General features: G+C 45.0%; 1 protein-coding gene across 3 annotated transcripts in view; it reads left to right on the top strand.

The window, feature by feature from the left end:
• STK36 (serine/threonine kinase 36) overlaps positions 1 to 23,915 on the top strand; it is a 142,780-nt gene that overhangs the window by 43,124 nt on the left and 75,741 nt on the right. For all 3 annotated transcript variants that reach the window (XM_083152182.1, XM_083152181.1, XM_083152180.1), the window contains exons 9-12: positions 3,574 to 3,656; positions 4,050 to 4,140; positions 15,088 to 15,225; positions 23,233 to 23,400. In XM_083152182.1, coding sequence (XP_083008308.1) covers positions 3,574 to 3,656; positions 4,050 to 4,140; positions 15,088 to 15,225; positions 23,233 to 23,400 — 480 coding nt within the window. The remainder of the gene's footprint in view (positions 1 to 3,573; positions 3,657 to 4,049; positions 4,141 to 15,087; positions 15,226 to 23,232; positions 23,401 to 23,915) is intronic.

Below are 23,915 nucleotides of genomic sequence, written 5' to 3' on the forward strand. Positions count from 1 at the left end.
GGGTCCTAATAAATGATTTCAAAGTAATTAGACTCCCTAACAGATTGTTGTAATTGCCCTTAACCCGGTAATGGATGAAAGCAAATGACAGTTGGCCACTTGCTTTGACATCTTGGAAAAGCTGCCAAAACCTGTCATTCAGATATTACCAGGTTTTCTTTCCAACCAGCCAGATCTGACAATTAATCTGTAGATGTATGGCCACCTTAAGGTCACCTTCTCTTTTATCAGTTTGGTTGTCCTTTTCTGGACTTTTTCCAGTTCTACAATGTCTTTTTTGTAGTGTCGCACTCCAAATTCTAGATGTCTAACAAGTGCCCTGTACAATTGTAAGATTACATTGATGTCCCTAGCTTCCATGCCCCTTCTTATACTGGCTAGTATCTTATACGCTTTATTTGCTGCTAACTGACGCTGAGCAATGCACCCTAGTTTCTTGTCAATTTGGACTTCTAGGTTTTTTTCCAATTCTGATTCACCCAATTCTACACCGTAGCACATTGGTTATTTCCCCCGAGATGCATAACCTTGCGTTACTCCACATTGAACTGCATTTTCCAATTTTTTGCCCACTCCTCTAGTTTATTTGTAATGTGGATAAATCCTTATACGTATTATTCGCCCAACACAGTTTTGTGTCATCCGCAAAGATGGATAAGTCGCTGAGTATTCCCTCCTCTATATCATTAATGAATAAGTTAAATAGAAGAGGCCCAAACACCAATCCCTGTGGTACCCCACTTAGTACTGGTACCCAAATTCTCCGGTAACCCCCACTCTTTGTTCTCTATCCTTCTCACCCAGCTACAGACTTACCCCTAGTTCCACCACCAAGACCTTTGCAAAATCCAGGTAGATTATGTCTACTGCATTCCCAATATCGAAATTCTTGCTGACCTCCTCGTAAAAGCTTCTACTGTGAGTAGATTAATATTTATTAAGGTGCCCATACACGGTACAATATTTCCGTGCTTTTTTAACTAGATTGCATAGGGATGCGATCCGAAGCTAGTTCAAAAAGCATGGGCTGCACAGACTTTATGTGCTGTGCAATGGGATGCCCACTGGAGTACGCCTCGCACGTCACCCTCGCACTGTGACTGTGGAGTACGCCTCGCACGTCACCCTCGCACTGTGACTGTGGAGTACGCATCGCACGTCACCCTCGCACTGTGTATAAGCACCTTAACACCTTATTATACTGTGCCTCTTCGAAAACTCCTGGATCTAATCTCTTAAAATATCCTCAAATAATTTCCCCACGATTGATGTTAAAGTTCTAAAGGTCGCTGGGTCAACTTATTTTCCTTTTTGAAATATTGGTACTACTTCCGTTAATCTCCAGTCCCTTGGCACTATACCAGATGAAATTGATTTGGTAAAAATGTTATGTAGTGGCTTCACTATCTCCTCGCTTAGGGTGCCCATACACGCGCTCCCGCGGGCATCTCATCGCACAGTACCAAAAGTATGTGCTGCCTTCTGATCGCATGTGTTGCAATGTGAACCAGCCCATAACGGGTGCGATCATCGCACCATGTATTCGCACCTTTAGTTCCAGTAAAACCCTAGGATTAATCTCATCTGGGCCTGGTGATTAATTTGTTTGGATACTACAAACCCTCGTGTGTATCTCAGAGGTTCCCAAACGCGGTCCTCAAGGCACCACAACGGTCCAGGTTTTAGGTATATCCATGGCTCAGCTCAGATGGTTACATCAGACTGACTAAGTTACTTATTAAGTCACCTGTGGCCAAGCATGGATATACTTAATACCTGGACCGTTGGGGTGCCTTGAGGAGCACGTTTGGGAACCTCGTGTGTATCTCCTCTGTAGTGAGTCTATGTTTTGGTTGTATGGATCTCACCGCTTATCTTGCACCTGGAGATTCCACTGTCTGCTTGTCTGTAGTAAATACAGAGGAGGAGAATTGCTGTTGGATAGGGGACCAATGTTTTCTTTAATTAGTCTTTTGTTATTTATATATTTAAATAATTTCTTGGAATTTGTTTTGCTTTCTGTGGCTACAGTATATGGTCCTCATTTGACTACTTTTACAAACCTTATGTAAGTCCTTGTACTTAGTGAACTCCGCCTTGTCCCTGCTTTCCTTGTATATCCTGAATGCTCGCTTATACGTTATTGTGGTACTTGTTTCGTTTCACAGCGGCAGATATATCGCATACTGTACAATGTGCGATGCGATTTTGTACCTGTTCAGAACCCCACTATCCACTACGGCATGGAGGTGATTTTATATAGTGTGGTGAGCACAGCAAGCCACCGAGCCCGAAGTGTGGCGAGCGCAGCGGATTACTTTACATGCGATATCAGCTGCCGTGAAACTAAACAAGTACCATTATTGCTTCTCTCACTTTTTTATTTAACCATGAAGGGAATTTCCTTGTGATATTACTCTTATTTCCCTTTTAGGATAAATGTAGTGGTTTGTGTCTAGCAACTTTTTGGACGTTGTCCTTGTTTCCTCTGCGTTTTTCCCCTCCAATGAATTATCCCATTCTATATTTGGAACTTGTGTATTTTCACGGCGCCACTGTCCGCAGATCGCATCGTATGCAAATTGCGTGGTGTGAGCAGTGAGCCCCGCGGAAAATGACCCTGAAGCGTGGCGAGTGCAGCGTGCCCCGTGTGGGGACACGGAATACATGTCAAGTAATTTGCGTCCCCTTGCGGGGCTCGCCGCGCTTCAGGCTTGTTTTCAGCGTCCCCTCGCTGCACTCGGTGCGCTTTGGGCTGACGTGGATAGCGGGGGTGTACTAAATCGCATCACATGCAAATCGTATGCGAGTCCGCGGGCAGTGGCGCCTTGGAAATACGCAAGTACCCTATATTTTTAGTAGATTCCCTAAACCGTTCAAAGTTAGCTTTCCTAAAGTTTAGTATTTCAGATGGTCCCTTATATTGTTGATAACCTAAGTGGATTTCCAGCTAAACCATGTTGTGATCGCTGTTTCCCAGTTGTTCAATTACCTTGGTATCCTCATTATTTGTCAATGCCAAGTCAGAGGTTCTACCGATTGCTTAATATACCGGTCCTTCAGTAAGTTTAGAAAACCCCCTTTTAGCTGAAGTGCTGGTGTCATTAGCTAAAATACCCCAAAATGAATCCCTGCCCCATATCTGCTGATTTCCTCTATAAGTAGTGCTTCCTCCCTTTCTTTAATGTCAGGTGGCTTATACCATATCTCTTCCTACGCAGTCTCCGTATTTACCCCCCCCCCCATCGTATTTACTCTCTCTCTTTTTTGCATAGAACTCAGTCACGTTTCTCGTTATACCATGTCTCTGTAATACCAGTTATATCTCTTCTAGTTTTACCCCCCCCCCCCCCACCATCTCCACCCTCCAATCTCTTACTAGCCAGTTTCTCACCGCTCTGTTCTTCTATTGTAATATTGGGAACAAGGCAATGAGGAGTTTCCTGTAACAATGGTGTCACTCATTTGGTAGAATGGAATGTGGTCTTGTCAGCAATGTCCCCATAGGCCAGGAAGCAGTAATGTCCCCAGAGCGGCTCCACTTCCTCTAGCGCTGTACATTTTGTGTCCTAGATTGAAGCGCCAGAACGTATTGACCATGACACCGACCACAACAAACCTGACAGTAAGGAAGATGTGACATCACCAGTGCATAAGTGAGTGTTTGCTCCCCCCTGAGCTTCCGGTGCCCGCTACGCCCTGAGCTTCCGGTGCCCGCTACGCCCTGAGCCGCCGGTGCCCGCTACGCCCTGAGCCGCCGGTGCCCGCTACGCCCTGAGCCGCCGGTGCCCGCTACGCCCTGAGCCGCCGGTGCCCGCTACGCCCTGAGCCGCCGGTGCCCGCTACGCCCTGAGCCGCCGGTGCCCGCTACGCCCTGAGCCGCCGGTGCCCGCTACGCCCTGAGCCGCCGGTGCCCGCTACGCCCTGAGCCGCCGGTGCCCGCTACGCCCTGAGCCGCCGGTGCCCGCTACCCCCTGAGCCGCCGGTGCCCGCTACGCCCTGAGCTGCGTGGTTCATACTTTATTTGTCCTCTATAAATTGTGTTTTAGGAGAACCCAGATTTCTCAGGACTATGAGCATGAATTCCGGCCAGACATACAGAAGAGACATAGCATTGAAATAGTGCACCTGGAAAATGAGGTAATAACACACATGTCTACTTGTCCTTTCCTTTATTTCTCTATCGTCCATCCTGGTGACACAGCTCAACCATGGGATGTAGAGCGGTCCGAAGGAGCCAGGTACCTATGCTATGACTTTAAGAGGCAGGCTCCTCCCCTGCTGCATCCCAGAATTCCTCAGTTTCGTTTTAGGTGCCCTCCGGAGCGGGTGCATATGCTGTGGGGCTGCAGCCTATTTAAGAGAGAGAGAGAGTGTTTTTTGTTTTATTAACTTACTTTAGTTTGTGCAGGTTCAGTGTGAAGTTTCCTGAGGAAACGTATTCACACTGTGTGCTGCGCTGCAGGGGCTCTGTGTGCTGGGAAGAAAGAGGGGTCTCCTGGGCTCTGGGGGACCTTAAAGCAGCTCTCTGCTAGAGAGGGGTCATGGATGGTGGAACCCCGTTATGGCGCCGCCATTTTCAGAGGGCTTACCAGCGTACTCCATATTGATAAACAGGAAAGAGAGTGGTTGACTGCGCTGAATAAATGGAAATAAAGTAACTAGTACAATGAATATAGTAATAAAAAACAATATTAGCAATAATAGGATTGGTCAGGTGTGTGGTGAAAAAAGGTAGAACAATTTATTATGACTCTAATGACATGAATAAAAGACAAAGTAAAACAACGATAAAATTATTAAAAAAATGACTCTGATCTTATAGTCACCCTCAGATGAGTATGCACAGTCCAGTTCAATTGGTCGATCTTGGATTTCAAATCGTATTGGTGGAATTGGATGTGTGGATCCACACCTGGAGATGTCAACCACTCTCTTTACTGTTTACCATTGCATTGGGGTTGACTTCCCCTTTTTTTAGACTGCTGCTTCATTAGCCAAACCCACTCATACACCTGCGCCTTTTTTGGGGGGGATTTTCGCATCCCTTCTTTCTTTTTGCACTCCATATTGAGATGGAGGACATGCTGGCTACAGGAGCCCTGCACAGCGGGGCACTCCCAAGTGATCCCCAGTGGAGGGAGAGACACTGGGAGGCAGAGGACTGCCAGAGGATGTGTTATATATACAGGGCAGTACGGATGGTGTAATGGTTAGCATTACTGCCTCACAGCACTGAGGTTATGGGTTCTATCCCCACCATGTGTTATATATACGGGGCAGTATGGACGGTGTAATGGTTACATTACTGCCTCACAGCGCTAAGGTCATGGGTTCTATTCCCACCATGTGTTATATATACAGGGCAGTACGGATGGTGTAATGGTTAGCATTACTGCCTCACAGCACTGAGGTTATGGGTTCTATCCCCACCATGTGTTATATATACGGGGCAGTATGGACGGTGTAATGGTTACATTACTGCCTCACAGCGCTGAGGCCATGGGTTCTATTCCCACCATGTGTTATATATACGGGGCAGTACGGATGGTGTAATGATTATATTACTGCCTCACTGCACTGAGGCCATGGGTTCTATCCCCACCATGTGTTATATATACGGGGCAGTACGGATGGTGTAATGGTTAGCATTACTGCCTCACAGCACTGAGGTCATGGGTTCTATCCCACCATGTGTTATATATACAGGGCAGTACGGACGGTGTAATGGTTACATTACTGCCTCACAGCACTGAGGTCATGGGTTCTATCCCCACCATGTGTTATATATACAGGGCAGTACGGACGGTGTAATGGTTACATTACTGCCTCACAGCACTGAGGTCATGGGTTCTATCCCACCATGTGTTATATATACAGGGCAGTACGGACGGTGTAATGGTTACATTACTGCCTCACAGCGCTGAGGTCATGGGTTCTATCCCCACCATGTGTTATATATACGGGGCAGTACGGACGGTGTAATGGTTATATTACTGCCTCACAGCGCTGAGGTCATGGGTTCTATCCCCACCATGTGTTATATATACGGGGCAGTACGGACGGTGTAATGGTTAGCATTACTGCCTCACAGCACTGAGGTCATGGGTTCTATCCCCACCATGTGTTATATATACGGGGCAGTATGGACGGTGTATTGGTTAGCATTACTGCCTCAGCGCCGAGGTCATGGGTTCTATCCCCACCATGTGTTATATATATACGGGGCAGTACGGACGGTGTAATTGTTAGCATTACTGCCTCACAGCACTGAGGTCATGGGTTCTATCCCCACCATGTGTTATATATACGGGCAGTACAGATGGTGTAATGGTTAGCATTACTGCCTCACAGCACTGAGGTCATGGGTTCTATCCCCAGCATGTGTTATATATACGGGGCAGTACGGATGGTGTAATGGTTAGCATTACTGCGCTATATAATGTGTGCGCTATATAATAACTGGTAATACTATTCTCTGTACAGCCCTGCGGAATATGTGTGAGCTATATAACAACTGGTAATAATATTCTCTGTGCTGCGGAATATGTGTGCTCTATATAATATAACTGGTAATAATAGTCTCTGTACAGCGCAGAGGAATATGTGTGCGCTATATAATAACTGGTAATAATATTCTCTGTACAGAGCTGCGGAATATGTGTGCGCTATATAATAACTGGTAATAATAATCTCTGTACAGCGATGCGGCATATGTGTGCGCTATATAATAACTGGTAATAATAGTCTCTGTACAGCGCTGCGGAATATGTGTGCGCTATATAATAACTGGTAATAATAGTCTCTGTACAGCGCTGTGGAATATGTGTGCGCTATATAATAACGGGTAATAATAGTCTCTGTACAGCGCTGTGGAATATGTGTGCGCTATATAAATAACTGGTAATAATAATCTCTGTACAGCACTGCGGAATATGTGTGCGCTATATAAATAACTGGTGATAATAATCTCTGTACAGCACTGCGGAATATGTGTGCGCTATATAAATAACGGGTAATAGTCTCTGTACAGCGCTGAGGAATATGTGTGCGCTATATAAATAACTGGTAATAATCTCTGTACAACGCTGCGGAATATGTGTGCACTATATAATAACTGGTAATAATATTATCTGTACAGCGCTGCGGAATATGTGTGCTATATAATAACTGGTAATAATAGTCTCTGTACAGCGCTGCGGAATATGTGTGCTATATAATAACTGGTAATAATATTCTCTGTACATCGCTGCGAATATGTGTGCGCTATATAATAACTGGTAATAATAATCTCTGTACAGCGCTGTGGAATATGTGTGCACTATATAATAACTGGTAATAATAGTCTCTGTACAGCGTTGTGGAATATGTGTGCGCTATATAATAACTGGTAATAATAGTCTCTGTACAGTGCTGCGGAATATGTGTGAGCTATATAATAACTGGTAATAATATTCTCTGTACAGCGCTGCGGAATATGTGTGCGCTATATAATAACTGGTAATAATAGTCTCTGTACAGCGCTGCGGAATATGTGTGCGCTATATAATAACTGGTAATAGTCTCTGTACAGCGCTGTGGAATATGTGTGCGCTATATAATAACTGGTAATAATAGTCTCTGTACAGCCCTGCGGAATATGTGTGCGCTATATAATAACTGATAATAATATTCTCTGTACAGAGCTGCGGAATATGTGTGCGCTATATAAATAACTGGTAATAATAATCTCTGTACAGCGCTGCGGAATATGTGTGCACTATATAACATAACTAGTAATAATATTCTCTGTACAGCGCTGCGGAATATGTGTGTGCTACAGTATATAAATAACTGGTAGTAATAGTCTCTGTACAGCGCTGAGGACTATGTGTGCGCTATATAATAACTGGTAATAATAGTATCTGTACAGCGCTGAGGAATATGTGTGCGCTATATAATAACTGGTAATAATATTCTCTGTACAGCGCTGTGGAATATGTGTGCGCTATATAATAACTGGTAGTAATAGTCTCTGTACAGCGCTGAGGAATATGTGTGTGCTATATAATAACTGGTAATAATAGTCTCTGTACAGCGCTGCGGAATATGTGTGCGCTACATAATAACTGGTAATATTAGTCTCTGTACAGCGCTACGGAATATGTGTGCGCTATATAATAACTGGTAATAATAGTCTCTGTACAGCGCTGTAGAATATGTGTGCGCGATGTAATAATAGTCTCTGTACAGCGCTACGGAATATGTGTGCACTATATAATAACTGGTAATAATATTCTCTGTACAGTGCTGCGGAATATGTGTGCTCTATATAATAACTGGTAATAATAGTCTCTGTACAGCGCTGCGGAATATGTGTGCGCTATATAATAACTGGTAATAATAGTCTCTGTACAGCGCTGCGGAATATGTGTGCGCTATATAATAACTGGTAATAATAGTCTCTGTACAGCGCTGTGGAATATGTGTGCGCTATATAATATCTGGTAATAATAGTCTCTGTACAGCGCCGCGGAATATGTGTGCTCTATATAATATAACTGGTAATAATAGTCTCTGTACAGCGCTGCGGAATATGTGTGCGCTATATAATAACTGGTAATAATAGTCTCTGTACAGCGCTGCGGAATATGTGTGCGCTATATAATAACTGGTAATAATATTCTCTGTACAGAGCTGCGGAATATGTGTGCGCTATATAATAACTGGTAATAGTCTCTGTACAGCGCTGTGGAATATGTGTGCTATATAATAACTGGTAATAATAGTCTCTGTACAGCGCTGTGGAATATGTGTGCGCTATATAATAACTGGTAATAATATTCTCTGTACAGCGCTGCGGAATATGTGTGCGCTATATAAATAACTGGTAATAATAGTCTCTGTACAGCGCTGCGGAATATGTGTGCGCTATATAATAACTGGTAATAATATTCTCTGTACAGCGCTGCGGAATATGTGTGCGCTATATAATAACTGGTAATAATAGTCTCTGTACAGCGCTGCGGAATATGTGTGCGCTATATAATAACTGGTAATAATATTCTCTGTACAGCGCTGTGGAACATGTGTGCGCTATATAATAACTGGTAATAATAGTCTCTGTACAGCGCTGTGGAATATGTGTGCGCTATATAATAACTGGTAATAATAGTCTCTGTACAGCGCTGCGGAATATGTGTGCGCTATATAATAACTGGTAATAATAGTCTCTGTACAGCGCTGTGGAATATGTGTGCGCTATATAATAACTGGTAATAATAATCTCTGTACAGCGCTGCGGAATATGTGTGCGCTATATAATAACTGGTAATAATAGTCTCTGTACAGCGCTGCAGAATATGTGTGCGCAATATAATAACTGGTAAGAATAATCTCTGTACAGCGCTGAGGAATATGTGTGCGCTATATAATAACTGGTAATAATAGTCTGTGTACAGCGCTGAGGAATATGTGTGCGCTATATAATAACTGGTAATAATAATCTCTGTACATCGCTGCGGAATATGTGTGCGCTATATAATAACTGGTAATAATAGTCTCTGTACAGCGCTGCGGAATATGTGTGCGCTATATAATAACTGGTAATAATATTCTCTGTACAGCGCTGCAGAATATGTGTGCGCTATATAATAACTGGTAATAATATCCTCTGTACAGCGCTGTGGAATATGTGGGCACTATATAATAACTGGTAATAATATTCTCTGTACAGCACTGTGGAATATGTGTGCGCTATATAATAACTGGTAATAATATTCTCTGTACAGCGCTGTGGAATATGTGTGCGCTATATAATAACTGGTAATATTATTCTCTGTACAGCGCTGCAGAATATGTGTGCACTATATAATAACTGGTAATAATAGTCTCTGTACAGCGCTGTAGAATATGTGTGCGCTATATAAATAACTGGTAATAATAGTCTCTGTACAGCGCTGCGGAATATGTGTGTGCTATATAATAACTGGTAATAATATCCTCTGTACAGCGCTGTGGAATATGTGGGCACTATATAATAACTGGTAATAATAGTCTCTGTACAGTGCTGCGGAATATGTGTGCGCTATATAATAACTGGTAATAATAGTCTCTGTACAGTGCTGCGGAATATGTGTGCGCTATATAAATAACTGGTAATAATATTCTCTGTACAGTGCTGCGGAATATGTGTGCGCTATATAATAACTGGTAATAATAGTCTCTGTACAGCGCTGTGGAATATGTGTGCGCTATATAATAACTGGTAATAATAATCTCTGTACAGCACTGTGGAATATGTGTGCGCTATATAATAACTGGTAATAATATTCTCTGTACAGCGCTGCGGAATATGTGTGCGCTATATAATAACTGGTAATAATATTCTCTGTACAGCGCTGTGGAATATGTGTGCGCTATATAATAACTGGTAATAATAGTCTCTGTACAGCGCTGTGGAATATGTGTGCGCTATATAAATAACTGGTAATAATATTCTCTGTACAGTGCTGCGGAATATGTGTGCGCTATATAATAACTGGTAATAATAGTCTCTGTACAGCGCTGTGGAATATGTGTGCGCTATATAATAACTGGTAATAATAATCTCTGTACAGCGCTGTGGAATATGTGTGCGCTATATAATAACTGGTAATAATAGTCTCTGTACAGCGCTGCGGAATATGTGTGCGCTATATAATAACTGGTAATAATAGTCTCTGTACAGCGCTGTGGAATATGTGTGCGCTATATAATAACTGGTAATAATAGTCTCTGTACAGCGCTGTGGAATATGTGTGCGCTATATAATAACTGGTAATAATAGTCTCTTTACAGCGCTGAGGAATATGTGTGCGCTATATAATAACTGGTAATACTAGTCTCTGTACAGCGCTGTGGAATATGTGTGTGCTATATAATAACTGGTAATATTCTCTGTACTGCGCTGTGGAATATGTGTGCGCCATATAATAACTGGTAATAATAGTCTCTGTACAGCGCTGCGGAATATGTGTGCGCTATATAATAACTGGTAATAATAGTCTCTCTACAGCGCTGCGGAATATGTCTGCGCTATATATAAATAACTGGTAATAATATTCCCTGTACAGCGCTGTGGAATATGTGTGCGCTATATAATAACTGGTAATAATATTCTCTGTACAGCGCTGCGGAATATGTGTGCGCTATATAATAACTGGTAATACTAGTCTCTGTACAGCGCTGTGGAATATGTGTGCGCTATATAATAACTGGTAATAATATTCTCTGTACAGAGCTGCGGAATATGTGTGCGCTATATAATAACTGGTAATAATAGTCTCTGTACAGCGCTGTGGAATATGTGTGCGCTATATAATAACTGGTAATAATAGTCTCTGTACAGCGCTGTGGAATATGTGTGCGCTATATAATAACTGGTAATAATATTCTCTGTACAGCGCTGCGGAATATGTGTGCGCTATATAATAACTGGTAATAATAGTCTCTGTACAGCGCTGCGGAATATGTGTGCGCTATATAATAACTGGTAATAATAGTCTCTTTACAGCGCTGAGGAATATGTGTGCGCTATATAATAACTGGTAATAATATTCTCTGTACAGCGCTGTGGAATATGTGTGAGCTATATAATAACTGGTAATAATACTCTCTGTACAGCGCTGTGGAATATGTGTGCGCTATATAATAACTGGTAATAATAATCTCTGTACATCGCTGCGGAATATGTGTGCGCTATATAATAACTGGTAATATTATTCTCTGTACAGAGCTGTGGAATATGTGTGCGCTATATAATAACTGGTAATAATAGTCTCTGTACAGCGCTGCGGAATATGTGTGCGCTATATAATAACTGGTAATAATATTCTCTGTACAGCGCTGCGGAATATGTGTGCGCTATATAATAACTGGTAATAATAGTATCTGTACAGCGCTGCGGAATATGTGTTCGCTATATAATAACTGGTAATAATAGTCTCTGTACAGCGCTGCGGAATATGTGTGCGCTATATAATAACTGGTAATAATATTCTCTGTACAGCGCTGCGGAATATGTGTTCGCTATATAATAACTGGTAATAATAATCTCTGTACAGCGCTGCGGAATATGTGTGCGCTATATAATAACTGGTAATAATAGTCTCTGTACAGCGCTGCGGAATATGTGTGCGCTATATAATAACTGGTAATAATATTCTCTGTACAGTGCTGCGGAATATGTGTGCGCTATATAATAACTGGTAATAATAATCTCTGTACAGCGCTGCGGAATATGTGTGCGCTATATAATAACTGGTAATAGTCTCTGTACAGCGCTGCGGAATATGTGTGCGGTATATAATAACTGGTAATAATAGTCTCTGTACAGCGCTGCGGAATATGTGTGCGCTATATAATAACTGGTAATAATAGTCTCTGTACAGCGCTGTGGAATATGTGTGCGCTATATAATAACTGGTAATAATATTCTCTGTACAGCGCTGTGGAATATGTGTGCGCTATATAATAACTGGTAATAATAGTCTCTGTACATCGCTGTGGAATATGTGTGCGCTATATAATAACTGGTAATAATAGTCTCTTTACAGCGCTGAGGAATATGTGTGCGCTATATAATAACTGGTAATAATAGTCTCTGTACAGCGCTGTGGAATATGTGTGCGCTATATAATATAACTGGTAATCTCTGTACAGAGCTGTGGAATATGTGTGCGCTATATAATAACTGGTAATAATAGTCTCTGTACAGTGCTGCGGTATATGTGTGCGATATATAATAACTGGTAATAATAGTCTCTGTACATCTCTGTGGAATATGTGTGCGCTATATAATAACTGGTAATAATATTCTCTGTACAGCGCTGTGGAATATGTGTGAGCTATATAATAACTGGTAATAATACTCTCTGTACAGCGCTGTGGAATATGTGTGCGCTATATAATAACTGGTAATAATAATCTCTGTACATCGCTGCGGAATATGTGTGCGCTATATAATAACTGGTAATATTATTCTCTGTACAGAGCTGTGGAATATGTGTGCGCTATATAATAACTGGTAATAATATTCTCTGTACATCGCTGCGGAATATGTGTGCGCTATATAATAACTGGTAATAATATTCTCTGTACAGCGCTGCGGAATATGTGTGCGCTATATAATAACTGGTAATAATAGTCTCTGTACAGCGCTGCGGAATATGTGTGCGCTATATAAATAACTGGTAATAATAATCTCTGTACATCGCTGCGGAATATGTGTGCGCTATATAAATAACTGGTAATATCTCTGTACAGCGCTGTGGAATATGTGTGTACTATATAATAACTGGTAATAATAGTCTCTGTACAGCGCTGCGGAATATGTGTGTACTATATAATAACTGGTAATAATAGTCTCTGTACAGCGCTGCGGAATATGTGTGCGCTATATAATAACTGGTAATAATATTCTCTGTACAGAGCTGTGGAATATGTGTGCGCTATATAATAACTGGTAATAATAGTCTCTGTACAGCGGTGTGGAATATGTGTGCGCTATATAATAACTGGTAATAATATTCTCTGTACAGCGCTGCGGAATATGTGTGCGCTATATAATAACTGGTAATAATATCTCTGTACAGCGCTGCGGAATATGTGTGCGCTATATAATAACTGGTAATAATAGTCTCTGTACAGCGCTGAGGAATATGTGTGCTATATAATAACTGGTAATAATAATCTCTGTACAGCGCTGTGGAATATGTGCGCTATATAATAACTGGTAATAATAGTCTCTGTACAGCGCTGCGGAATATGTGTGCGCTATATAATAACTGGTAATAATAGTCTCTGTACAGCGCTGTAGAATATGTGTGCGCTATATAAATAACTGGTAATAATAGTCTCTGTACAGCGCTGTGGAATATGTGTGCGCTATATAATAACTGGTAATAATATTCTCTGTACAGCGCTGCGGAATATGTGTGCGCTATATAATAACTGGTAATAATAATCTCTGTACAGCGCTGCGGAATATGTGTGCGCTATATAATAACTGGTAATAATAGTCTCTGTACAGCGCTGCGGAATATGTGTGCGCTATATAATAACTGGTAATAATATTCTCTGTACAGCGCTGCGGAATATGTGTGCGCTATATAATAACTGGTAATAATAGTCTCTGTACAGCGCTGCGGAATATGTGTGCGCTATATAATAACTGGTAATAATAATCTCTGTACAGCGCTGCGGAATATGTGTGCGCTATATAATAACTGGTAATAATAGTCTCTGTACAGCACTGCGGAATATGTGTGCGCTATATAATAACTGGTAATAATATCCTCCGTACAGCGCTGCGGAATATGTGTGCGCTATATAATAACTGGTAATAATAATCTCTGTACAGAGCTGTGGAATATGTGTGCGCTATATAATAACTGGTAATAATAGTCTCTGTACAGCGCTGCGGAATATGTGTGCGCTATATAATAACTGGTAATAATAATCTCTGTACAGCGCTGCGGAATATGTGTGCGCTATGTAATAACTGGTAATAATAGTCTCTGTACAGCGCTGCGGAATATGTGTGCGCTATGTAATAACTGGTAATAATAGTCTCTGTACATCGCTGCGGAATATGTGTGCGCTATATAATAACTGGTAATATTATTCTCTGTACAGCGCTGCGGAATATGTGTGCGCTATATAATAACTGGTAATATTATTCTCTGTACAGAGCTGTGGAATATGTGTGCGCTATATAATAACTGGTAATAATAGTCTCTGTACAGCGCTGCGGAATATGTGTGCGCTATATAATAACTGGTAATAATAATCTCTGTACAGCGCTGCGGAATATGTGTGCGCTATGTAATAACTGGTAATAATAGTCTCTGTACAGCGCTGCGGAATATGTGTGCGCTATATAATAACTGGTAATAATAGTCTCTGTACAGCGCTGCGGAATATGTGTGCGCTATATAAGAAACTGGTAAATAAATAAGTCCAGAAGAATAACACGGTATAGTGGCCCTTAGATCCGCTACGAGGTATATTCTCTATAATGGAGCGTTTGTCTGTAACCTTCTGGTCCTTGTGTTTCGTCTAATAAAGGATAGTGATGATGAATGGTCAGTCTTATTGGAGGCCACTGACCCATCTGTTGCTCAGCTCAGCACTCCCTTCCTCCTCCTTAAAGATCCAAGTTTTCGAAATAGAGTTCATCACAGACTACAGGATTGCAGCCCTCCGGTCAGTCGGTCTTGTCCTGTACATCTCTCCCTTCTCCATCTGTGTCCTCCTGTCCAAATGCTGTGCTACTCTCTCCAAGTCTGTCACCTCCTGTACATCTCTCCCTTCTCCATCTGTGTCCGAATGCTGTGTCTTCTACTGTCCAAGTCTGTCTCCTCCTTGTGTCTACTCTCTCACAAAGTGTCTCACCTACTCTCCCACGTCTCCACCTTTGCATCTCTTCCTCCTCCATATGTGTCTTCATGTCCTAATGCCGTTTCTCTCCTACTCTCCCCAAGTCTGTGTCCTCCTGTCCTAATGCCGTGTCTCTCCTACTCTCCCAAGTCTCCACCTTTACATCTCTTCCTCCTCCATCTGTGTCCTCCTGTCCTAATGCCGTGTATCTCCTACTCTCCTCAATTCTGTGTCCTCATGTCCTGGTGCTGTGTCTCTCCTACTCTCCCAAGTCTCCACCTTTTACATCTCTTCCTCCTCCATCTGTGTCCTCCTGTCCTAATGCTGTGTCTCCTACTCTCCTCAATTCTGTGTCCTCATGTCCTGGTGCTGTGTCTCTCCTACTCTCCCAAGTCTCCACCTTTACATCTCTTCCTCCTCTATCTGTGTCTTCCTGTCCTAATGCCATGTCTCTCCTACTCTCCACGGTCTCCACCTTTACTCACCCTACCTCTTTACCTCACCACTGCTCCTGCCCTGTTCTTCCCTTCCTCTACTTCATCTTCAGTCTCCTCGACAATTTTGACACCTACTTCTGAACTGATGCTGATTTTAGCTCTACCAGCTGTACCCCTATTTATGATGTATTTCATCAACAAACCCTGTATGTTACCTTGTAATTTGTTTTTTGTTTGCTATGTACGGTGCTGCGGACACTTTGTGGCACCTAATAAATAAACAAACCACTACTACTTTACATATTTTCCTTCTCCATCTGTGTCCTCCTGTCCTAATGTTGTGTCTCCTACTCTCCCAAGTCTCAACCTTTACATCTCTTCCTCCTCTATGTGTGTCCTCCTGTCCTAATGCTGTGGCTCCTACTCTCCCCAAGTCTGTTTCCTCATGTCCTGGTGCCGTGTCTCTCCTACTCTCCCAAGTCTCCACCTTTACACCTCTTCCTCCTCCATCTGTGTCCTCCTGTCCTAATGCTGTGTCTCATACTCTCCCAAGTCTCAACTTTTACATCTCTTCCTCCTCTATGTGTGTCCTCCTGTCCTAATGCTGTGGCTCCTACTCTCCCCAAGTCTGTTTCCTCATGTCCTGGTGCTGTGTCTCTCCTTCTCACCCAAGTCCCCACCTTTACAGCTCTTCCTCCTCTATCTGTGTCCTCCTGTCCTAATGCCGTCTCTCCTACTCTCCCCAAGTCTGTGTCCTCCTGTCCTGGTGCTGTGTCTCTCCTACTCTCCCAAGTCTCCACCTTTACAGCTCTTCCTCCTCTATCTGTGTCCTCCTGTCCTAATGCCGTCTCTCCTACTCTCCCCAAGTCTGTGTCCTCCTGTCCTGGTGCTGTGTCTCTCCTACTCTCCCAAGTCTCCACCTTTACATCTCTTCCTCCTCTATCTGTGTCTTCGTGTCCTAATGCCATGTCTCTCCTACTCTCCCAAGTCTCCACCTTTACATCTCTTCCTCCTCTATCTGTGTCCTCCTGTCCTGGTGCTGTGTCTCTCCTACTCTCCCAAGTCTCCACCTTTACATCTCTTCCTCCTCCATCTGTGTCCTCCTGTCCTAATGTTGTGTCTCCTACTCTCCTCAAGTTTGTGTCTCTCCTACTCTCCCAAGTCTCCACCTTTACATCTCTTCCTCCTCCATCTGTGTCCTCCTGTCCTAATGTTGTGTCTCCTACTCTCCTCAAGTTTGTGTCTCTCCTACTCTCCCAAGTCTCAACCTTTACATATCTTCCTCCTCCATCTGTGTCCTCCTGTCCTGGTGCTGTGTCTCTCCTACTCTCCCAAGTCTCCACCTTTACATCTCTTCCTCCTTCATCTGTGTCCTCCTGTCCTAATGCCGTGTCTCCTACTCTCCCCAAGTCTGTGTCCTCCTGTCCTGGTGCTGTGTCTCTCCTACTCTCCCAAGTCTCCACCTTTACATCTCTTCCTCCTCTATCTGTGTCTTCATGTCCTAATGCCATGTCTCTCCTACTCTCCCAAGTCTCCACCTTTACATCTCTTCCTTCTCCATCTGTGTCCTCCTGTCCTAAGGCTGTGTCTCCTACTCTCCCAAGTCCCCACCTTTACATATCTTCCTCCTCCATCTGTGTCTTCCTGTCCTAATGCCATATCTCCTTCTCTCCCCAAGTCTGTGTCCTCCTGTCCTGGTGCTGTGTCTCTCCTACTCTCCCAAGTCTCCACCTTTACATCTCTTCCTCCTCCATCTGTGTCCTCCTGTCCTAATGTTGTGTCTCCTACTCTCCTCAAGTTTGTGTCTCTCCTACTCTCCCAAGTCTCCACCTTTACATCTCTTCCTCCTCCATCTGTGTCCTCCTGTCCTAATGTTGTGTCTCCTACTCTCCTCAAGTTTGTGTCTCTCCTACTCTCCCAAGTCTCAACCTTTACATCTCTTCCTCCTCCATTTGTGTCTTCCTGTCCTAATGCCATCTCTCCTACTCTTCCCAAGTCTGTGTCCTCCTGTCCTGGTTCTATGTCTCTCCTACTCTCCCTAGTCTCCACCTTTACAGCTCTTCCTCCTCTATCTGTGTCCTCCTGTCCTAATGCCGTCTCTCCTACTCTCCCCAAGTCTGTGTCCTCCTGTCCTGGTGCTGTGTCTCTCCTACTCTCCCAAGTCTCCACCTTTACAGCTCTTCCTCCTCTATCTGTGTCCTCCTGTCCTAATGCCATCTCTCCTACTCTCCCCAAGTCTGTGTCCTCCTGTCCTGGTGCTGTGTCTCTCCTACTCTCCCAAGTCTCCACCTTTACATCTCTTCCTCCTCCATCTGTGTCCTCCTGTCCTAATGCCGTGTCTCCTACTCTCCTCAATTCTGTGTCCTCATGTCCTGGTGCTGTGTCTCTCCTTCTCTCCACCTTTACAGCTCTTCCTCCTCTATCTGTGTCCTCCTGTCCTAATGCCGTCTCTCCTACTCTCCCCAAGTCTGTGTCCTCCTGTCCTGGTGCTGTGTCTCTCCTACTCTCCCAAGTCTCCACCTTTACATCTCTTCCTCCTCTATCTGTGTCTTCATGTCCTAATGCCATGTCTCTCCTACTCTCCCAAGTCTCCACCTTTACATCTCTTCCTTTTCCATCTGTGTCCTCCTGTCCTAATGCTGTGTCTCCTACTCTCCCAAGTCCCCACCTTTACATATCTTCCTCCTCCATCTGTGTCTTCCTGTCCTAATGCCATATCTCCTTCTCTCCCCAAGTCTGTGTCCTCCTGTCCTGGTGCTGTGTCTCTCCTACTCTCCCAAGTCTCCACCTTTACATCTCTTCCTCCTCCATCTGTGTCCTCCTGTCCTAATGTTGTGTCTCCTACTCTCCTCAAGTTTGTGTCTCTCCTACTCTCCCAAGTCTCCACCTTTACATCTCTTCCTCCTCCATCTGTGTCCTCCTGTCCTAATGTTGTGTCTCCTACTCTCCTCAAGTTTGTGTCTCTCCTACTCTCCCAAGTCTCCACCTTTACATCTCTTCCTTCTCCATCTGTGTCCTCCTGTCCTGGTGCTGTGTCTCTCCTACTCTCCCCAAGTCTGTGTCCTCCTGTCCTAATGCCGTGTCTCTCCTACTCTCCCAAGTCTCCACCTTTACATCTCTTCCTCCTCCATCTGTGTCCTCCTGTCCTAATGCCGTGTATCTCCTACTCTCCTCAATTCTGTGTCCTCATGTCCTGGTGCTGTGTCTCTCCTACTCTCCCAAGTCTCCACCTTTTACATCTCTTCCTCCTCCATCTGTGTCCTCCTGTCCTAATGCCGTGTCTCCTACTCTCCTCAATTCTGTGTCCTCATGTCCTGGTGCTGTGTCTCTCCTACTCTCCCAAGTCTCCACCTTTACATCTCTTCCTCCTCTATCTGTGTCTTCCTGTCCTAATGCCATGTCTCTCCTACTCTCCACAGTCTCCACCTTTACTCACCCTACCTCTTTACCTCACCACTGCTCCTGCCCTGTTCTTCCCTTCCTCTACTTCATCTTCAGTCTCCTCGACAATTTTGACACCTACTTCTGAACTGATGCTGATTTTAGTTCTACCAGCTGTACCCCTATTTATGATGTATTTCATCAACAAACCCTGTATGTTACCTTGTAATTTGTTTTTTGTTTGCTATGTACGGTGCTGCGGACACTTTGTGGCACCTAATAAATAAACAAACCACTACTACTTTACATATTTTCCGGTACTTGTGTATTTTGGCGGCGCCCCCGATGTCCGTCGTACGACGAACAGATCGCATCGCATCGCATGCCATGCACCCGATGGCATGCGATGCGATTTTGACCCCCTATACGACCAAAAATCGTATAAGCACCCTAAAGGGTGCTTTTGAGCACCCAAATTGGTGCTTACAATGTTAAATGCACCCCCACGCCACCCCCCACTATAAACGTGAACCCGAAGCGTGGCGAGCGCAGCGAGCCCGCGAGGGGCGGCGGTACGCGTCCTACGACCTTTTCATACCCCCACTATCCACGTCGGCGTGGAGTTGAGAATAGAATAGTGTGGCGAGCGCAGCGAGCCCGAAGCGTGGCGAGCGGACGCGGATACCTTCACAGTTATACGCGTCCCCTCGCGGGCTTCACAGGTGTCCGTGGCGACGCGGACACCTGTGAAGCCCGCGAGGGGACGCGTTTACCTGTGAAGGTATCCGCGTCCCCTCGCGGGGCTCGCTGCGCTCGCCACGCTTCGGGCTCGGTGGCTCGCTGCGCTCGCCACACTATTCTATTCTCAACTCCACGCCGACGTGGATAGTGGGGGTATGAAAAGGTCGTAGGACGCGTACCGCCGCCCCTCGCGGGCTCGCTGCGCTCGCCACGCTTCGGGTTCACATTTATAGTGGGGGGTGGCGTGGGAGTGCATTTAACATTGTAAGCACCCATTTGGGTGCTTAACATTGTATAAGCACCCATTAGGGTGCTTATACAATGTTTAATCGCATCGCATCGCATCGTATGGCATCGTATGCCATGTACAATGGCATACAATTTCAAAATTGTATGCTATCGTACGATATCGCGTCGCATCGCATACCATCGTATGTGTTATGGTATGCGATGCAATGGGCGCCGCCAAAATACACAAGTACCTATTTTCCTTCTCCATCTGTGTCCTCCTGTCCTAATGTTGTGTCTCCTACTCTCCCAAGTCTCAACCTTTACATCTCTTCCTCCTCTATGTGTGTCCTCCTGTCCTAATGCTGTGGCTCCTACTCTCCCCAAGTCTGTTTCCTCATGTCCTGGTGCTGTGTCTCTCCTACTCTCCCAAGTCTCCACCTTTACACCTCTTCCTCCTCCATCTGTGTCCTCCTGTCCTAATGCTGTGTCTCATACTCTCCCAAGTCTCAACCTTTACATCTCTTCCTCCTCTATGTGTGTCCTCCTGTCCTAATGCTGTGGCTCCTACTCTCCCCAAGTCTGTTTCCTCATGTCCTGGTGCTGTGTCTCTCCTTCTCACCCAAGTCCCCACCTTTACAGCTCTTCCTCCTCTATCTGTGTCCTCCTGTCCTAATGCCGTCTCTCCTACTCTCCCCAAGTCTGTGTCCTCCTATCCTGGTGCTGTGTCTCTCCTACTCTCCCAAGTCTCCACCTTTACAGCTCTTCCTCCTCTATCTGTGTCCTCCTGTCCTAATGCCGTCTCTCCTACTCTCCCCAAGTCTGTGTCCTCCTGTCCTGGTGCTGTGTCTCTCCTACTCTCCCAAGTCTCCACCTTTACATCTCTTCCTCCTCTATCTGTGTCTTCGTGTCCTAATGCCATGTCTCTCCTACTCTCCCAAGTCTCCACCTTTACATCTCTTCCTTTTCCATCTGTGACCTCCTGTTTTATGCTGTGTCTCCTACTCTCCCAAGTCCCCACCTTTACATATCTTCCTCCTCCATCTGTGTCTTCCTGTCCTAATGCCATATCTCCTTCTCTCCCCAAGTCTGTGTCCTCCTGTCCTGGTGCTGTGTCTCTCCTACTCTCCCAAGTCTCCACCTTTACATCTCTTCCTCCTCCATCTGTGTCCTCCTGTCCTAATGTTGTGTCTCCTACTCTCCTCAAGTTTGTGTCTCTCCTACTCTCCCAAGTCTCCACCTTTACATCTCTTCCTCCTCCATCTGTGTCCTCCTGTCCTAATGTTGTGTCTCCTACTCTCCTCAAGTTTGTGTCTCTCCTACTCTCCCAAGTCTCAACCTTTACATATCTTCCTCCTCCATCTGTGTCCTCCTGTCCTGGTGCTGTGTCTCTCCTACTCTCCCAAGTCTCCACCTTTACATCTCTTCCTCCTCCATCTGTGTCCTCCTGTCCTAATGCCGTGTCTCCTACTCTCCCCAAGTCTGTGTCCTCCTGTCCTGGTGCTGTGTCTCTCCTACTCTCCCAAGTCTCCACCTTTACATCTCTTCCTCCTCTATCTGTGTCTTCATGTCCTAATGCCATGTCTCTCCTACTCTCCCAAGTCTCCACCTTTACATCTCTTCCTTCTCCATCTGTGTCCTCCTGTCCTAATGCTGTGTCTCCTACTCTCCCAAGTCCCCACCTTTACATATCTTCCTCCTCCATCTGTGTCTTCCTGTCCTAATGCCATATCTCCTTCTCTCCCCAAGTCTGTGTCCTCCTGTCCTGGTGCTGTGTCTCTCCTACTCTCCCAAGTCTCCACCTTTACATCTCTTCCTCCTCCATCTGTGTCCTCCTGTCCTAATGTTGTGTCTCCTACTCTCCTCAAGTTTGTGTCTCTCCTACTCTCCCAAGTCTCCACCTTTACATCTCTTACTCCTCCATCTGTGTCCTCCTGTCCTAATGTTGTGTCTCCTACTCTCCTCAAGTTTGTGTCTCTCCTACTCTCCCAAGTCTCAACCTTTACATCTCTTCCTCCTCCATTTGTGTCTTCCTGTCCTAATGCCATCTCTCCTACTCTTCCCAAGTCTGTGTCCTCCTGTCCTGGTTCTATGTCTCTCCTACTCTCCCTAGTCTCCACCTTTACAGCTCTTCCTCCTCTATCTGTGTCCTCCTGTCCTAATGCCGTCTCTCCTACTCTCCCCAAGTCTGTGTCCTCCTGTCCTGGTGCTGTGTCTCTCCTACTCTCCCAAGTCTCCACCTTTACAGCTCTTCCTCCTCTATCTGTGTCCTCCTGTCCTAATGCCATCTCTCCTACTCTCCCCAAGTCTGTGTCCTCCTGTCCTGGTGCTGTGTCTCTCCTACTCTCCCAAGTCTCCACCTTTACATCTCTTCCTCCTCCATCTGTGTCCTCCTGTCCTAATGCCGTGTCTCCTACTCTCCTCAATTCTGTGTCCTCATGTCCTGGTGCTGTGTCTCTCCTTCTCTCCCAAGTCTCCACCTTTACAGCTCTTCCTCCTCTATCTGTGTCCTCCTGTCCTAATGCCGCCTCTCCTACTCTCCCCAAGTCTGTGTCCTCCTGTCCTGGTGCTGTGTCTCTCCTACTCTCCCAAGTCTCCACCTTTACATCTCTTCCTTCTCCATCTGTGTCTTCCTGTCCTAATGCTGTGTCTCCTACTCTCCTCAATTCTGTGTCCTCATGTCCTGGTGCTGTGTCTCTCCTTCTCTCCCAAGTCTCCACCTTTACAGCTCTTCCTCCTCTATCTGTGTCCTCCTGTCCTAATGCCGCCTCTCCTACTCTCCCCAAGTCTGTGTCCTCCTGTCCTGGTGCTGTGTCTCTCCTACTCTCCCAAGTCTCCACCTTTACATCTCTTCCTCCTCCATCTGTGTCCTCCTATCCTAATGCCGTGTCTCTCCTACTCTCCCCAAGTCTGTGTCCTCCTGTCCTGGTGCTATGTCTCTCCTACTCTCCACCTTTACATCTCTTCCTCCTCCATCTGTGTCTTCCTGTCCTAATGCTGTGTCTCCTCCTTTACCCCTCCGTCTTTGTGCTTCTCCCCATCACAGGTGTCACTGGAAGCTGTGTCACGTCTCCGGCCAGCTTTGCGCATCACGTGTAATCTCCTGTCCTCTGGCTGTGACCCTCTGCTGCTCTCAGACCTTTGTATGGAACTTCAGATCCCACAGTTCCTCCTGCAGCTCCTCAGCCAGTCTCTTCAGTCCAATGTCTGGCAGGTGAGGGTTCATTATTGGCCTTCACCCTCTTGTGTGTCTATATCCGTTCTCTATGGTGGCTCTGCTGCTACTGTCCATATTAATTCTGTGGCTGATCCTGGAAACAGTGTATAGTGCCCAGAGGCAATAGGGCATTGTATGCCAGGGAGCATTGTCAGATGGTGGAAGTAACAATCCAAACCTCAGTCCTTCTACATTAACATATAATACAAATATCCCAACAGATGCCACTTCCCCTGTGCCCAGTGTGGTTTCTAGTATGCCCTATGCTAATTCACAGCTAGATTCCACTTATACACTCTAGTTATTGCTTAGGTGCATTGTGTGAGCGCTGTGTAACTGCCCCAGCATTACCCCTACACATAGAGGATGTACCCCGGCATACAGCATTGTGTGATCACTGTATAACTGCCCCAGCATTACCCCTACACATAGAGGATGTACCCCGGCATACAGCATTGTGTGAGCGCTGTGTAACTGCCCCAGCATTACCCCTACACATAGAGGATGTACCC

This window comes from Crinia signifera, chromosome 7 (assembly GCF_055691185.1).
Source record: "Crinia signifera chromosome 7, ASM5569118v1, whole genome shotgun sequence".
In the NCBI taxonomy this organism is placed as follows: domain Eukaryota; kingdom Metazoa; phylum Chordata; class Amphibia; order Anura; family Myobatrachidae; genus Crinia; species Crinia signifera.